This window comes from Balearica regulorum, chromosome Z (genome assembly GCF_011004875.1).
Source record: "Balearica regulorum gibbericeps isolate bBalReg1 chromosome Z, bBalReg1.pri, whole genome shotgun sequence".
Taxonomy (NCBI): domain Eukaryota; kingdom Metazoa; phylum Chordata; class Aves; order Gruiformes; family Gruidae; genus Balearica; species Balearica regulorum.
The window spans coordinates 84,711,861-84,729,252 of record NC_046220.1 but is presented as its reverse complement, the minus strand read 5'-3'; the positions used below and the strand labels follow the sequence as shown (position 1 = coordinate 84,729,252).

At 42.6% G+C, this 17,392-nt stretch overlaps 1 protein-coding gene across 2 annotated transcripts in view; it reads left to right on the top strand.

Annotated features, from left to right (window-relative positions):
- The window catches only part of MYO5B (myosin VB), a 148,808-nt gene that overhangs the window by 104,774 nt on the left and 26,642 nt on the right, over window positions 1-17,392 (top strand). For both annotated transcript variants that reach the window (XM_075739704.1, XM_075739705.1), the window contains exons 22-27: window positions 3,069-3,308; window positions 7,481-7,565; window positions 9,016-9,164; window positions 9,939-10,058; window positions 10,994-11,131; window positions 13,688-13,750. In XM_075739704.1, coding sequence (XP_075595819.1) covers window positions 3,069-3,308; window positions 7,481-7,565; window positions 9,016-9,164; window positions 9,939-10,058; window positions 10,994-11,131; window positions 13,688-13,750 — 795 coding nt within the window. The remainder of the gene's footprint in view (window positions 1-3,068; window positions 3,309-7,480; window positions 7,566-9,015; window positions 9,165-9,938; window positions 10,059-10,993; window positions 11,132-13,687; window positions 13,751-17,392) is intronic.

Genomic DNA, 17,392 nt, shown 5'->3' with positions numbered 1-17,392 from the left:
GAGGAAGAGAAGATCTTTCTTTGAAGTCATTAAAACCTATTATTGTATGTCAGCCTCAGCTCACGTGCTCTAGCATCCATAACTGGGCCTATTTAATATAGTTTCTAGCTCAAGTGAGGGATTTTTTTGCACACACAAAAAAGGTTTAAAACTGTTTTGCTGCGAAATATCCTCACTGGACCACTTTCTTCTTTTTTTTTTTTGTTCTTTTCATTTAAGTGAGTTTCTCTAAATGTGTATGTTGTAGCTGCCTGAAACGCTTTCAAGGCTGTTACCTAATTTAGTGTTACGTTTTTATGCAGCCGGTATTTAGAGTTATAGTGAGCTCCCCACACTGTCTCTGCAAGCGGCAGTATCTCTGTGAGCATTTAGTATAAATAAAATTAGTTTGGGTAACAGTAGTGATGAAATTGTTGGCTCTGCCGTTGGTAGCAAAATAAACACTAGATTGGTTCACAGAGCCTGGGTTGAAATCGGGATTGTCACAGCTCTGCTGGGCTGGATAATGATTTAATATAAAGTTCAAGTTTAACGGGGTCTGTTGAGGAATCTCTGATTGCAGCAGGGACCAACTGTTTTGGTACGAGACAGTAAATGCTCTCTTGTGTCTCTAGTAGCTAGTAACAAGAAAAAGCGTTCTCGTGCATTTATCTTGTATCTGGATTGAAATCTCAGTTGGCTGGTGTGTAAAATCATGTACATAAACCTTGGGACACAAAGCCATGAAACGTCTGTTGGAAAACGAGCAGAGACTGGGGGAAGCGGCAGAGATCTGTGAACTGGAGTGATTATTGCCATCCTCTGCAGAGCTCTTCTCTCCGAATGGATCTCTTTGGAAATGACTTTGGTCATGCAGAAATGTTAATTCCTTAATACCACATGAGTGCTGAATTTTGATGTTTGCTAGTAATTAATTACAAAGGAGCAAAGGAAAAGATGTTAATGTCCCTTGTTTACTCATTTTTCCATTTGAGATGTGTCTTAATCTTGCTGTAGAGCACTGGGACTGCAGCGACAGAGGTCACCTAGAGAGGGGCCAAAAGGATGGTCAGAGCGATGGTAGAAGGAACGATCTTATGAGCCACACTGGGAATCTAAGAGACTAATCCAAAGTATGGGCGGGGATTTTGGTATCCACCAACTCACCATGCGTTTGTACAGGGGCCTGTCTGGTCTGGAAGAACCTGTGTAGACCTAGAAGATAAAATTCTCTACTTTCCTGGGTGTTTGTTGTTTGGTTTTTTTTTTTTTCCCTTTTCCAGGCTATAAAGTTCTTTGAAAACTAACTGTCTTGTACAGGAGCTTTTCTTATCCTCCACATCAACTAAAAGCTTCTGGATGGAGGGAGCGGTTTCCCATGAGCTGGTGTAACACTGCTGGTGACTAAAGCTCTGAGAAACAGCAAAAGGCTAAATTTGCAGATTAGCAGCACACTCATCTGGTCTGGACAGCAATCTCTTGTCAAATATTTTCCAGCAAGACCAGGAAAGACCAAAATTGGTATTTCTGATGCTCAAATGAAATATCCACCAAAATCCCATTTCAGAACGGAATGTCTTTTGGATCTTTTGTACAGTGAGTAATGTGAACACAGGTATTTAAAGCTGTATTGAAAGCTTTCAAAAAGGAAATTTAAAAAATGGACTACATTTTAAATTTCAAACCTGTTCTTTTGCTCTCATGATTATCTACCTAATGTTAGCAAAGCTATGTGATAGAGTCTTTGCTGAAGCTCTTGGTCTGTTGTGAATTCATTGCCATTTCTGGAGCTGGCTAATAATGATGTTTTATTAGTCATAGAATCATAGGATCATAGGATATCCTGAGTGGGAAGGGACCCATGAGGATCATCGAGTCCAACTCCTGGCTCCACACAGGCCCAGCCGAATCAGAGCACATGACTGAGAGCATTAGCCAGACGCTTCTTGAACTCAGTCAAGCTCGGTGCCGTGACCGCCTCCCTGGGGAGCCTGTTCCAGTGCCCGACCACCCTCTCGGTGAAGAACCTTTTCCTGATAGCCAACCTAAACCTCCCCCATCACAGCTTCATGCCGGTCCCTCGGGTTCTATCACTGGTTATCAGATCAGCACCTGCCCCTTTGCCCCCCCTCGTGAGGAAGCTGTAGGCCGCGATGAGCTCTCCCCTCAGTCTCCTCTTCTCTAGGCTGAACAAACCGAGGGACTTCAGCCTCTCCTCATACGTCTTCCCCTCTAGACCCTTCACCACCTTTGTTGCCCTCCTTTGGACACTCTCCAATAGGTTTATGTCCTTTTTGTACTGGGGCGCCCAAAACTGCACGCAGTACTTGAGGTGAGGCCGCACCAGCGCAGTGTAGAGTGGGACAATCCCTTCCCTAGACCGGCTAGCAATGCCGTGCTTGATGCACCCCAGGGTACGGTTGGCCTTCCTGGCAGCCTGGGCACGCTGTTGACTCATGCTCAACTTGCTGTCACAATGCTGTTCCCATTGGCTTTGATTTGAGCTAGAAAAATCAAAGCTTCTGAATTTTCAGGTCTCAAAACTTGGGAGCAAATTATTGCTAAGGGCTTTAAAAGAGAAAATCTGAGCAAATAAAAAGGTGATTGAGCTGTCATGTGACTTAAAGCTGGGGTTTAGGGAGCTCTTTGTGCTCAAGGCTGCAATTATGCTACAGTACATTGTCACTGCAGGCTCCTGCTGGCATAGGAGTCAGGAATAAAAGGATAAATTGCAGACCCCCAAAAAATTGCAAACCAATTGCACTAAGCAATGTTATTTGGAAGCTGTAATAAAAGTGTAGGTTTTTTGGTTTGGTTGCTGGTGCTGTCAAGTGTTGTTTGCCCTTGCTTCAAGTGTAACATCAATTTACCAAATGCGTGTATAATAGTTACCAAAATATTATTGAGCTTTTGTCACAGTTTTGAAATTGCTTTTAGCTTTATGAGCTTTATTAGCATATGCATAGAAATATTCGTTATCAGAAGTTTGTTACCCACCATGCTCAAGGATTTTTGTTGGTTACTTTTGTAGAGCATGCGTTGATCTTGTTTATGGTCTTATTTTCTTCTTTTTGGGATGTTGGCTGCAGAACAAAGAATACAAACTTCTGAACGAGCAGCTCTCTACGCTCACATCTGCCCACTCCTCTGAGGTGGAAAAGCTGAAGAAGGAACTAGTGCAATACCAGCAGAGCCACCAGGATGATGGCAACCAGCTTGTCAGCTTGCAAGAAAAGATGGAGCACCTGCGGCTGGAGCTTGAAAAAGCTCATGGTGAGAGGAAGGTTGTGGAAGACAGCTACGTTAAGGAGAAAGACCTACTGAGAAAGGTACGTCTCAGTTGTGTAGGTGGTCATGCTGGTGAAAGCTTGCCCTTCACAAGTCTGAAGGGGAAAGACTTAATTTCTATTCTTTATTTTTTTTTTTTTTTCCTTTTGTCACTGAATGCCCCTAGAATTTGCCTTTTTAACCAGGTGATGGGGCAGCAAGGGCAGGTGGACATCCCTGCAGGAGCAGTGAGTGCCTCATGTCAGGAGGATGCCCTGTCTCGATGCCTTTTGCACTGCCAGCCATGAAGAAACTCCCCAAACCCAGACCCATCTGAAATAAGTGCACTTAAAAACCACAAATATGCCAGAGCTTTGTGTATATACAGTGATTCTTCATGGCGCGTAATGCAAAATATTGGAGAAGGCTGTTGTAGATGCTGTAAATATTCAGAAGACGTCCTTCCTCAGTGCAGCTGGGTATGGGATGGGACATGAAGGCTTGGTTTCTGCTGTGCCATTGGACCTTTCACCCTGACTTTCTTTGCTGGTTGGGTTCATTCTGAAAAAACTTCACACTCATTCTCATAATCTAAGGCACTAAGGGTTCAGTTTCCTGCTGTGAATGCTCAGGTTAAGTCCGTGATCTTTCTTCTTCTGCACCAGTTGAAGAGGTTTCTTTGATTCTGCAGTTGGAAAAAACTTTGGGCTTTTCTACACAATACATTGGAAAATTCTGCAGCTGTTACTCTAGAACAGTGCTTTTTGTGTGACAACCTGAAGATAAGTCACCTCTGGAGATTTTTTTTTTCTTTTTAAAAAAAGGTCTGGGATTAGCTGCATTTTTATTATGGTGGAAGAGTGTCCAGATGGGGCTCTTCTAGGGCACTTCACTCAGCAGCACCTACCCTGGCCAACCTCCCTCAGATGGTGAGTAGCTGTGGGGAGTCTATGGCTAGGATAACTTAATGGGAACAATTAGCACAGCTGAAATGCATTTTTGGGTGTGCTTCTCAAAAGGGCATTCAGCCTGTAGGTCTGTTGTCTCTTGGCCAGGCCAAGACCTGTCACGAAATCAGTTACTCCGCTCTTGTGCACATGTATTGCACCCACACGGGGATGTATGGAATCAGTGATTTTCTTTTCTCCAGCACCAAATTAGGCAATCCTTTTTGGCACAGGGCTTGGTTCATTAGCTGGCTGCAGCAGAGGCTCTTAGAGCCAGAAAGGATGCTTTATTGTGAAGGTGATGCAGCTGGGGAAAAACTGCTTCTCTTTGTTCTTGATTGCAAATCCCCTTTGAGCACTCAGTAAAAGGTTGACTTAATGACCAAAGAAATGCTTTCAAAAAGCATGAAAATAAAGAAGAAGCTTTTCCTTGTTGTAGAAGTGCCTACAGCAGAGTAAATACTGTGCACTTTACCATGACAATAAATGGTTTAATTATAAAACATTTCTACTGTGCAGTGCAGGCTGCACATTTCTGGCATTAGCTTTCAATTGCTCCCACTGGTTCCTTGTCGATGGGAAGATGGAGAAGACTTGTTTCCATCCTGGAAACATTCATTTAGCCAAAAATTTATCTTATAAGAAAAATTCTGGTAGAGATTTTTGAGTAGTTCTACAAACTGCAAAAAACATGTGGAGTGTTGTGAAACTGAATTCAGGTGAGAGAAGCACTTTTCACCTTCAATAGCAAGACTGCACCGTGGTTGTGGTGGGATGCACTTGCTCTGGAGACAATACCCGAAGTCATGAGACACTTCTGAGTGAGACTGAGATGACAGCCTTAATTTTACCGACTTGAGCTGGGGCTGCAGCTTCTGCAAATCCACCTTAGTTAGGATTTTGTTACTGAAAAAATGTCCTTTAATCTCTTCCTTATAGCTTTTCCTTATGATTCCTTAATTTTAGAATAGCCCTTCTTATTCCTGTGGGGAAGGTTAAACTATCAGATCCATGTGAGCACCAACAGCTATTGCTAGGGCTTTTGGTAGCACCTAATCTTCTCAATGGATGAGCTAGGATGATGTATTCCACAGAAATCCTTCAAAGCAGATGCTGTTATATTTGAAGCAACTTCAAAGATGTTTCCTATAGAAAGATGAGCAAGGGATACAAAAGGTACCAGTGTTGGTACCAGAGACGGAGTTTGTGCTGCTTGGCCGTTGTGTAACCTGCTCCGCTTGCCTCTACGTGTGTTTGATGGACTGTTACCATCCTCTTTGGGTTTCTGTAAAGACAGATGTTGAATTCCAGCTTGTTTCTGTCTCGTATAGAAACAGGAATGTGATAAACAAGTGCAATCGCTTAACATCACATCTTAAAAATATCTATATCCAATCTGGGTTAGAAATTTTTAAACCTGGGAATAATTGTTGCGGGTTCTACCAAGACCTTCAGTTCTAAAATATCGCCCCAGCACAGTTGAAAATACTCCAAATTTTTGTCCAGTTTTGTTTTCCAACCATCCTAACTTTGTTTTCTGGGCAGAAGAGTTCATTATCAGCACTGAATAAAGAGCACTAGTGAAATAATCCCATCATCCCTAATCTTTTCCCTTATGGGATAAAAAAGTCAAATTCCTTGCTGTCCCATTGCAGCGCACGTTTTCCTTCCCTTCTGTCACTCTTGCAGCTCTTCTGAAAATTTTTTAAGAATTCTTCCTAACTTGAAGACACTAGTGCTGATCTAATGGCTGCATGTCTGCTTATTTGAAGTGATGTACGTATGAAAGAATGGAGTTAGTTTTGGTACAGAATATTAAAATCATGGCTCAATCCAGAGCATTTAAAACACCAGTAGCTCTGCGTACCTTAAATTGTGTTGTCTTCACTTTCTAGTTGTATCTCCAGACTCCAACTTTCCTACTATATGTAGAGATGCAGGAGATTATAGTCTCATGGAGGAAGCTGGACTAAATGAATGGATTGGAGAGTGAGGGATAGTGGGATCTTCCAGTTCCTGTGCATGGGATATGACTGCTTTGGTTGTGACTTACAGTGAAATATTTGTTGTGCTTTTACCCTTACGATTAGTATGTATCTGACATATGCAATATTTGATAAAATACCTTGATTTGAGGATGCTTGTTTGGAAGACTGAAGTCTGTGCTAGGAATGCATGCCAGCTGGGCTGCCTATAAATTTTATCTAGTCGTGACAGCAAAATTATTATTCGTGGGCACTGAAAACTTTTGTAATGTGTGTACAGTGTTATTTATCTTTGGCATCTTGAGATCCTTCTGTTACGTGTAGCTGTTTTCTAAGCCGTGGCTACAGGATGTGATGGAGCAGGCATAGGGAATGACATTATGCTGGGATGATATGTCAGTTTGTTCTCCTACCTGACAGCAGCAGAATAATCCTGCTTAACCATAGCAGCATATTTCACTTAATAATGTGATGGTTTTGTATTTTGAGGTAACGCTGTTGAATGCATCAAAATTCCTGAGGATGAACAAAATTACAGGATAGGTTGCTGTCAGCATCAGTCCAGCCTTTTTGTTGTCACAAGTGGCCTTGTTTCCCTTCATTTTTAATAAAGAGGTAGTTAAAAAAATAAAATAAAATATTATTTTGCAGGATTTAGTTTCTGTTTTCATTAATTTTTGCTAGGCAATCATTGGTGTTAATTGCTCTATGTGCTCCTGTTGTATTACAAAAGGCCCTGGTACACACTGTGCATCACTGTACTAGAGGTTCTGCAGTAGTGACTATAATCTTACTATGTAAAGTTAAAAAAGCCTGAACTATTTAGTATTAGTGCTCACATTCTCTGTGTCCATCTTAATTACTTAAGGGCCACGTTGCTTGAAACAATCAGCAGACTTCTTTTCCCCAACAGCAGTCAATGCTATGAATTGAAGATAGGGATGAAGCCTGTTGAGATGTGAAAATAAACCTCTACGTTGGTGACCTGATCACTTGTAGGTGTTTCACTCCTGCAGATCGTGGTCACCAAGTCCAGCTGCTCAGTGTTTTGTATGATTCTGCTGAAAACATTAATTTAAGGGAGAAATGCGCTCAGGAAAAGAAAAGTTAATCTCTTGTTGCAGTGCTCCTATGCTTTAACTCCTGATGCACAAAGGATAACTGGCAAAGCACAAGGGGACAGAGCTTTTAAACAGCAAAGAAAGCCCGAACAAAGCTCCCTGTCTCCAGCCAGGTGAAATGTAATCCCTCTGCAGAGGCTCTGACCTGCAGCAAGCAGTAATTCTTTCCCTTGTTTCGTAGCGCATATCCGACTTGGAAGAAGAAAATGCTCTCCTGAAGCAGGAGAAAGAGGAGCTTAACAGCAGGATCCAGTGTCAGTCTGAAGGTAAAGGAAAAAATACTTATAGTATTGTAATGCCTCTACTAAACGAGGGGTTTTTAACTGTTCTTCCCTCAAACTTGTTTTTCCTGCATGCTTTTCCTACCTTAAAAAGTGTCAATCTTCCCCCACCCCTTTCCTGGTGTTTTTTTGTCGTTGTTTTTGTTGTGGGGACAATTTGTTCATGCTGTCCCGCTGGTGGATGGCAAGACAGAGGCTGGTTTAACTAGTGAAATATGGAATAAAGTGCTTAAAAGGGCTTTTTAGTTGAATTATGTTGCAGCATTTACTGTGGATGATGTGGGAGGCAGTGAGGCTGCTAGGGATGGAGGGTAGAGAATAACAGCGTCCCAGGATTGATTAATAAAGGATCCAAGGAACAGCACAGTTAACAATACTGAGCTGTGACAAAGGATTTCTCTAACATGACAGGAGTCTGTGAGTGTTTTTTAAAGCAGAGACTTAGATGGTGAAACATACATAGAGGAAAGCAATCATGGAAAATGCTAAGCCACAAAAGAAACTCTCATGCGTGTATTGAGCTTTTTTTATTTTTTATCATCCTTTTCAGCTTTAATTTTGTTGCAGGATTTACAAAAAGCATCATGCATCATTCTGTGGATGTATCTGTCACTGCTCCATGGTACTCAAGAAGTACCTATTGTTCTCAGCCCGATGCAAAATAAAGGAATGAAAATAACATGCTAAAAAGAAACTTGCTGCAAATATTTCTTCATCTCTTATGGGATGCTTTCAGAGCATCGAAGCTTGGGGAAAGGAAGTGGAGAGGTTTGGTTTGATATTCACCCATTTAAAAGGACGCATACACTGTATTTGCCTGGTTTCTCAGAAAGGGGAGGGACCAGATTTGCTTCCAAAAGGCAATTATTTTTTTTTTTTTAAAAAAGAAGAATTTATTTGGATATAAAATACTTTCAACCCCCACAGTCTTACCATGGTAAATGGTTGATGATGATATGAAAAAGAGACGCTGCTGTTGATTTGCTTGATGCCAAATCCAGTGGCAGGAAGCAGGCATAGAGAAGTCTTTAAATGCAGCAAGTACCGCTTCTTAAACATGAATGTATTTCCATACTGTGCTGCTCTTTTCTTAAGTGGGTTTATGGCTGGCCCATGAGAGCTGGAGCTGGCGTAGCTGGGTTACATGTAGTAGATCTGATGGTTTATAGGTGCTGGAGATTTTTCTTTAACTCAAATGGCAGAGGACTCTGCTCTCTGAGCAGAAGAGCTCAAGCTGTTCCAAATGGCAAGGAGACAGATCTAGATTATACTAGTCTCTAAATATTAGAGAATGCTTATATGTATTTTAAAGGTTCTTGGCAGAGAGAATTTTGTTAATTAGTCATTCTTATTGCACATATTTACAAGAAGTTCATTTCAGAGATGAAGATCATAATATCTTTTTTTTTTTTTTTTTTAAATTCTTATTTTAAAGATGAATTTGCACAAAACACAGTTGAGGAAAATATCCAAATGAAGAAAGAGCTGGAAGAAGAGAGATCTCGTTATCAGAACCTGGTAAAAGAGTATTCGAGGCTGGAGCAGAGATATGACAATTTACGGGATGAAATGACCATTATAAAGGTAATGAAACTGAAATTGTCCCTATTCTCTTGTGTCCTGGACCTGATATTGATAGCTGGATAATGTGGCTCACTCATCCCCAAAACACTTAATAGATTTGACATTATCTTGCAGTTTGTGCTTGATATTTCAAAGACTGAACTTCTACACTAAAGCTGAACAATATGTTCAAAAAGGAACCTGATCTTTCACACTTTTCTGTTAACTGCTATCTGTGAATCTCAGCAAAAGCTGGTTCATGCTTGTCTTGCTTTTTGCTTCAGCAATGTTCACGTGTAGGCCTTGCATTAAAAAACAGTAACAAAACCAAAACGCAACAGCATGGCTTCAGAATTTCAAAAGCCAAAGTTTTTAGGTTCAGTGTCAGAAGAACTGTTGAAAATTAGATAATAATTAAAGTGATGCTGGATTAGGTGAAAGGTTGAACGTTTAAAGGAAGCCCTGGAGGGTGCTGTGAACAGCATCATCTTGAACTCAGATTTGCATGTTTGTAGTTAACAGGCATCTGGTGTCATGAAAAGCCCTTAATTCATGCAGAATTTTTCAACTGAGCTTCTGTACCACTTCACATTTTAAAGTATTCCCTTGTGTTAATATGAATATTGTGGTAGGACATAAGAACTAGAAAATGGAATTCACTATAAGGTGACAGTTAAGCCTTTTGTAAAGGTAACCTTAATATATAGACACGTATTTGCTCCAAGAAACAATGCTTCGTGAGGAATCCTTCCTTAAACACTGAATGCATTATGTATCTGCACCTCTCCTTGGCAGCAAGCACCAGGGCACAGGAGAAACCCATCCAACCAGAGCAGTTTGGAGTCCGATTCCAACTATCCATCCGTATCAACCTCTGAGATAGGAGACACCGAGGATGTAGTACAACAAGTGGAGGTACAATAAAACTGGGCAGGCTTGGGGGAAGGAGTAGAGCCTTGCTCTGCAGGGGTGTTTGATGTGGATCTTGGAGCGTGTAGGAGGAATGCAGGTTGGACTATATGGTGTGAGGGATTAAATTGATTTTGTGCTACAGAAATACGTTAATTGTGTGAGAAGGGACCACAGGGTTCTGGTGCTGTGGCAAATGCTTACTCATCTGTGATGATTCTATGATCTGTGATGATTCTATGATCTGTGGGGTCAGACTTAAATCATCATAGAATCACAGAATGGTTTGGGTTGGAAGGGACCTCAAAGCCCATCCAGTTCCAACTCCCTGCCATGGGCAGGGACACCCTCCACTAGACCAGGATGCCCAAAGCCCCATCCAACCTGGTCTTGACCACTGCCAGGGAGCCAGGGGCAGCCACAGCTTCTCTGGGCAACCTGTGCCAGGGCCTCACCACCCTCACAGGGAAGAATTTCTTGAACTGTGGAGCCCAGAACTGGACACAGAACTCCAGATGTGGCCTCACCAGGGCAGAGCAGAGGAGGAGGAGAACCTCCCTTGACCTACTGGCCACACTCTTCTTAATGCACCCAGGACACCATTGGCCTTCTTGGCCACGAGGGCACACTGCTGGCTCATGGTTAACCATGGCATTTCTCCTCTTTGAAACAGGGCTCTAAATATAATAAAGTGTTGCCTTTTGGCCATACTAGCTTAAAGACTGATGAAAAATCATCAAAGTGGTCAGTGTTGTTACAGGCAGTTATCCCTAGCACTACTGGCCATGACTGTATGGGGGTTTGGTCTTTAAAAATATGTACCTTTCTTGGAATGCTCCTGTTACTGGCTGTGGTTGGGTTGGTGCTGATCTGGTACTGTGCATGGTTATAAAACTTGACTAAGGTCGTCTCTTTTTTTCCACTCTCCTATTCTTCTCCAGGAGGTTGGGATGGAGAAAGCCGCCATGGACATGACCCTCTTCCTAAAACTACAGAAGCGGGTGAGGGAACTCGAGCAGGAGAGGAAGAAGCTGCAAATCCAGCTGGAGAAAAAGGAGCAAGAGAGCAAGAAATCCCAGGTAAGATATGTCTTTTTATTGATACTGATATTTCATGTTGGTAACTGGCTTTCCTTGATTGCCTGAGGAAAGACAATGTAGGAATTGAGGTTTGAGAGTAACAAGCTCAATTTAAGAATCAGAAAATCTGTCTGGGAAATGGAGAGAAACTTTTTTGGTAGCTAAGGATAGTTGGGCAGGAGAACTGATAGTATTTTTATTATTATTATTAATAAACTGATTATAACAGATTTAGAGCAGTATCTTAAGTATCTTGAAAACAATAACATGTAGAATTATTCTTGGTGTGTTTTATTCTGCCTGCACTGATCCCATTTCTTTCTCTTTTGAGAAATTTGAAGTGTGGACTGAATTTTGTTAGTGAAGGTCCGAATGACGAAGGGGAATGCGAAGGTAGGAAAGCTCTGCAGAGGGGTCTGGACAGGCTGGATTGATGGGCTGAAGTAACTGTATGAGGCTCAACAAGGCTCAGTGCCGGGTCCTGCACTTGGGTCACCACAACGCCAGGCAACACTACAGGCTTGGGGCAGAGAAAGCTGCCTGGCGGAAAAGGACCTGGGGGTGCTGGTCAACAGCCGGCTGAACATGAGCCATCAGTGTGCCCAGGTGGCCAAGGTGGCCAACAGCATCCTGGCTGGTATCAAGAATGGGGTGGCCAGCAGGACCAGGGCAGCGATCGTCCCCCTGTGCTCGGCACTGGTGAGGCCGCACCTCCAGTGCTGGGTTCAGTTTTGGGCCCCTCGCTACCAGAAGGCCATTGAGGTGCTGGAGCGTGTCCAGGGAAGGGCAACAGAGTGGGGAAGGGTCTGGAGCACAAGTCTGATGAGGAGCGGCTGAAGGACCTGGGGGTGTTGAGCCTGGAGAAGAGGAGGCTGAGGGGAGACCTGATGGCTCTCTACAGCTCCCTGAAAGGAGGGGGTAGCCAGGTGGGGGTCGGTCTCTTCTCCCAAGTAACAAGTGATGGGACAAGAGGAAATGGCCTCAAGTTGTGCCAGGGGAGGTTTAGATTGGGTATGAGGAGAAATGTCTTCGCCGAAAGGGTTGTCAGTCACTGGAACAGGCTGCCCAGAGAGGTGGTGGAGTGACCATCCCTGGAGGTATTTAAAAGACGTGTAGATGTGGTGCTTGGGGACATGGTTTAGTGGTGGGCTTGGCAGTGCTGGGTTAATGGTTGGACTTGATGATCTTAAAGGTCTTTTCCAAACTGAATGATTCTGTGGTTCTGTTTGGAGGCTTGCAGATGGACATGATGCTGCAGCCTTACAGACACAGATACCGCCTTTTGGCTGGATCAAACCTAGAGGTGTGCTAGTGCTCGGGAGCCATGAAGAGAAAGGCCCTGGTACCCCACATCTCCATGTGTCTTTTGGTTGATTTGGGTTATTCAGGTGCTTCTTTACAGTCCTGGCTTCCCCCCATCCGGCAGTGTGTGGTGTGAGCTGATAAGCACTTCACAGACGTGTCAGGCTTGTGTCCTCAGTTTGGTATTGTTGTAATTCCCCCTAGTAATGGTTATATAAGAATGTAGCTTAAAAAATATATGTAGTAAATCAGAAGTAGCAAGATAGCTGTTAGAAGAATGTGTTCTTCCTTTTCTCTGTATTGCAGGGCAGGGATATTCCTTTGATATATTCTTTCTTGTGAAAAAATACTTTCCAATAGTTTGGGTGTTTTGCTTGTAAGTAATTTAAAAAAAAAGAAATAAATCTAGATTACTGACAGCACAGTGGTAACTTAAGAGTCGGTCCTGCCTTGAAACTGGAATTGGAAAATACATCTCTCTCTCTAGCTGCCAGTGAGCTGATGTTTGGTATAAGGGTGCTTTTAATAGCAGATCTTTTGTATATGTTTTACCCTGCCATCTGTAACTGAGGCTTTGTGGCTCGTTCAGAGGCCAGAGCATGGGAGACGATGCATGCCATGAAACAGCAGTGCTGGATGCACGGTGTCGTGAAGCAGTAAAGATGCTCTTATATAAAAGGCTGAGCAAATGCCATCACTCTTGGTTTCATAATTGAAATTCCTGTGTCTGTTGTTGCTTTGTTTGGGAATTATTTTGTTTATTTGTCTCCGGCGTGAGATCTATGTGTCTATTGATAAACACAATAAAAGACTCAACAAAATTATCAACAGTAATTATTTACTAGTTTCATTGGATATTCTTACTGATACCTCTAGCAATTTGCAGGCAATACGTGAAATAGGAAGTTTCCTCAGCCTCTCACCCTTGCTACGGAGGCAGAGTAAAAACCTGCTTCCCAACCACTATGTTGAAGATTTCTCCCCTAATGATTGTCATTGTTTGAAAGCTGCAGTGAGCCACAGTTGTCAAGATATTAAAGAGAGATCAAACCATTTTCTCCTGTAGCAGCCCCTGCCCTGCTACGTGTTGCTGGGACTCTGTGTGATGGCAATTAATGACATTATTATGGTTGAGCTGGCCAGCAGCAATGCAGCAAGGCTGGCTGTTGATAGAGACTTGCCTAGTCATCTTGTGCCATGTGCCAGTTCGTCTGGCTGCTTTTATATATCAATTTATCTCTGTAATCCACTCAGGTAACTGAAATGAAGACTGAAGTGGCTTCAGACCATGAAGACTTTGCATACAACAGTCTGAAGGTGAGTGAGAAGCTCCCACTTAGTGCTGTAACCTATTGCACGGCTCCAACAGCCCAGGCAAACTGAACGTGGTAATAACCCAAAACCTCCTGTAATCGGTTCTGACTATTGGAGACAGCAGTTTGAAAGCTGTAGCTTTCCATCAGCTCCTGGGCCTGGGGGGGGGCTCACAGATGATTCTCTCTGGGGCAACACCCGATTTACCTGTTAGAATCTTCCATGGAGGTAACAAGCCCACTTATGATGAAGAGTGCTTTTTCCACTGCACACTTTCCCACTGGGACTTTTTTGGGTTTCCTATGATGTGACACCGCAGGTCTCAGCAGTTTGCACACAGTAGGCGTGAATTCTTGCGGCTGAAGCCCAGTGTCTTTCTTGTTCCAGGCTCCAACTCTGCTTCTTGTCTACTTTCCTTGTGTTCTGAAGGTGCCACTCAGGTCAAAACCAAATAAATTTGCTTCATGGATTGCAGTAATAGCCTCCATTTCTCAGCAGCAGTGCTAGCTGACCATAGTTATCTTGTGCCTTCCCAGCTATTACCCTACCCTGCAATTCGTCTTGTCTCTAAGCAATAAATGCTCACGGTTCTGCCTCTGTCATTTTCTCCCCACGACATACAGAGCAGCTGAAGCCTGCTAGGGTCCTGTTGCAGCTTTTGTGGGTTGCGTCCTCCTATTGTAACTGCACCCAAATATTTCTTATTAAGCCAATTCTTATGTCCTGCTCATCGTCAAAAAAACAGTTCCTAGTATAGGCTTTGTAAGGGAATTTTATTTTTTTCTTCAGTGCAGACTTGTATTTCAGATGCTCCTTCTCTTCCTGACCCCTTAAAAAATATTGCAATACAACTGAGAAATCCAGAGGAACCTCTGTTACCCAGGATAATACGCTAAACCATTTGGTAGTAGTAACACCCATTTTTGCTGTCTGCATTGTCATTATCAGAAGGATGCAATAAAGCAGAAATTAGAGATGGAAAGGACATATGCTCAACCCTCACTAAGAGCTTACCTCTAACCAGTAGCTTTTTCTGGCATTTAGTCCTCCAGTTTTTAGTCTCGAAGCATGATATTTGTGTTGCATTTGCTAGACGTGCTGTTTGTGATTGACAGAAACCCTGCTGAGTTTCATTAGTACCCCTGCACAGCTCGGTGGAGGAAAAGCATGGCAGGAGCTTTAAAATAATTGCCAAAATGTCTTCCAGTTGCTTAAATGTGGCTATGGAAGTTTTAAGTTTCTTGACCTTGTAAAGTGAAGTGAAGTTGCGGTTTGGAAGGGGAGAACCCAGCAGATAAGAACCGCCACCTTCTTAAACGGCTTCTGGAGTTCTGACTTCTGTGTGAGTTCACAAATTGTGTTTTCTTCAAGTTTTAACCCAGGAAGTTCAGAATGGAAATATTAATTTTGGATTTTCCTACTTTCTACATTCCTAACATACTGACCTTCATAGTCCAACATATCTAACAAACTTTAACAACTCTCTTAATAACCATTTCGTACGAATAGGTAGCATGTGTTACAAAAAAGCAGGATTCTTTAACCTTTAGCTTAAAACAGGTGGAAAATGAACTTGCAAGGAAACTCATCTCAAAGTGGTGTTGCACTGCAAGAGGTGCTTTTTAAGGATCTCCAGCACAAGGTTCTTGCTGGGTTTCAGGGGAATGAGCTGAGGTTTGCAACAAGGAAAAACCAGGTCTAAGAGCTTGCTTTAACGCAGTGCAGACCTGCACAGACCAGCTGTAGCAGCTGATATTTTGGGTGCTGGTATATTGGGTGAATGTCAGTCGAGAAAGAGCTGAGGTGCCTGTGAAAAGCAAGGAGCAACTGCTTCAGAGGCCATAGTGAGAGGCAACCCCTAAAGGAAAGGATTTTGCGTTCCCTATAGGTAGGTTGGCCTGAGGGGAACCACTGAAAGAGAGAGGCAAATACAGCTCGCTGGTATTTTCCCCACTTGTGAATAGAGGATGCTGCCTGCAGTCTCCATCTGCAGTGAAAGTGACTTGCTGCTGATTTTGGGTGCTGCTTTTCCCTCCTTCCCCTGACAGCTGCTTCTGTGATTACAACAAAGCTCTTCCTCTCGTCTCTATTTCTTCTAACTTGTATCTCAAATATTTATACTTTCTCTGGCTCCTTCAAACACCTTGTGTAATTAGATTTATTTTTCCCTTTTGCTGGCTTAAAAAGTCTTTATCCTGGAGAACTAGGCTGAGGTGTCTGAAAGCTTACAGGCAGCAAACTCTTCCTGTGGATGCTCTTGAATGGTTCATGAGATACCAGCTTACAGAGGAGGAAGGGATGTTGGCTTTGCACCACTGATGCACTGTCTTTTGGAAACAGATACTCCTTAGCCAGTTCAGAAAGGTTTCAGAAGGTTTTAGAAAGGTGGCTGTAGTAGCTTTTCACAAAAAAGTGTATTTCCCTGAAACGAATATGAATTTTGACCTAGGTGAGGTGTGAAGACTGTTACTGAAGTACCTGAACAGCTTATCGTGGTGTAGGAGTGTTGTACTGGGTAGGGGAAGAGATGCTTGGATAAGGTCGTGAATGACCCGGGGTATGGTTTGGATAAATATGAGTATAAATATATAAATACAATGAACAGTACAAATATAAATAGGAGTATATGCATTATTTAAAAGTAATGCTTACAAATATAAGTTTGGGTAAACGTAATAAATACCATTATTGCTGAAAAGCAGGTTTTGGTGGGGGTTAACGATGTTTCTTGTTCAGTACTTTGTGACCTGAGTCTTCACTTCCTTCTGTTCATTTTTGGGTCCCATTCAAGATATTTTTGACATGCACAGCCTCTTGAGTGGGACAATACAAGGTGTGGGTGTTAGTGGATGACTGTGTGGGCTTGGTTTTTGCAACCAGCACATGGTCTGCTACTTCATATGCGTTTTCCATATTACTTTTTCCAGCTGGGAAAGTGGGAGTGAATGCACCAAGAAGTCCTTGCCCTGACTCTGTTTTCCTAGCAGGAGCACAATGCATAATTTGATTTCTTGCCCTTTGCATAGCTGGGATGTTTGTTTCATCCCATAGACTTGGAAACTCATCATGAGATGAGCTTCTAGAAGATACTATTTTCTTTTCCTATCGAATACCAGAAACAGAAGAGAGGGCAAATTCCTGGCATGGCAGCACTAACTTCTGATTTACACAGGCTCATACTTCACCCAGCCCAGCCATATAAGCCCCTTCCTAAAGACTGAGGCTATTTCCATTGCCATTAGGACTTAGGTACCCCTTTCACACCTCCATCGTGCTGTACATGTTAGGACAAGTGTGAGTTCAAGTTCAGGATGTTCTGACTGTATAACTTGTCAAATAAATCAGCACTCTTGGACTATGCTGAAGGAAGAGCATTTCTCACAGTGCAAGTAGAAATCTCCCTTTCCACATTCAAAGCATTTTATTTCAGCTTCTGTTGTGCCATTGCTGATGCTGGTGCAAAATGGGTGTACAGGCAAGGGACAATAGATATCTTGCCCATGTCTATAGATATTTTAACACTGCTCCATGAAAGCAGTGTTAAAGCACTCCACCTGGAAAGGAGTAGGGAATGAATTTAAATGTAAACTCTGAAAGGAGTCCAGGGCATGAGCAGGATTGTTGGTTATAATTTTCTTTCTTGAT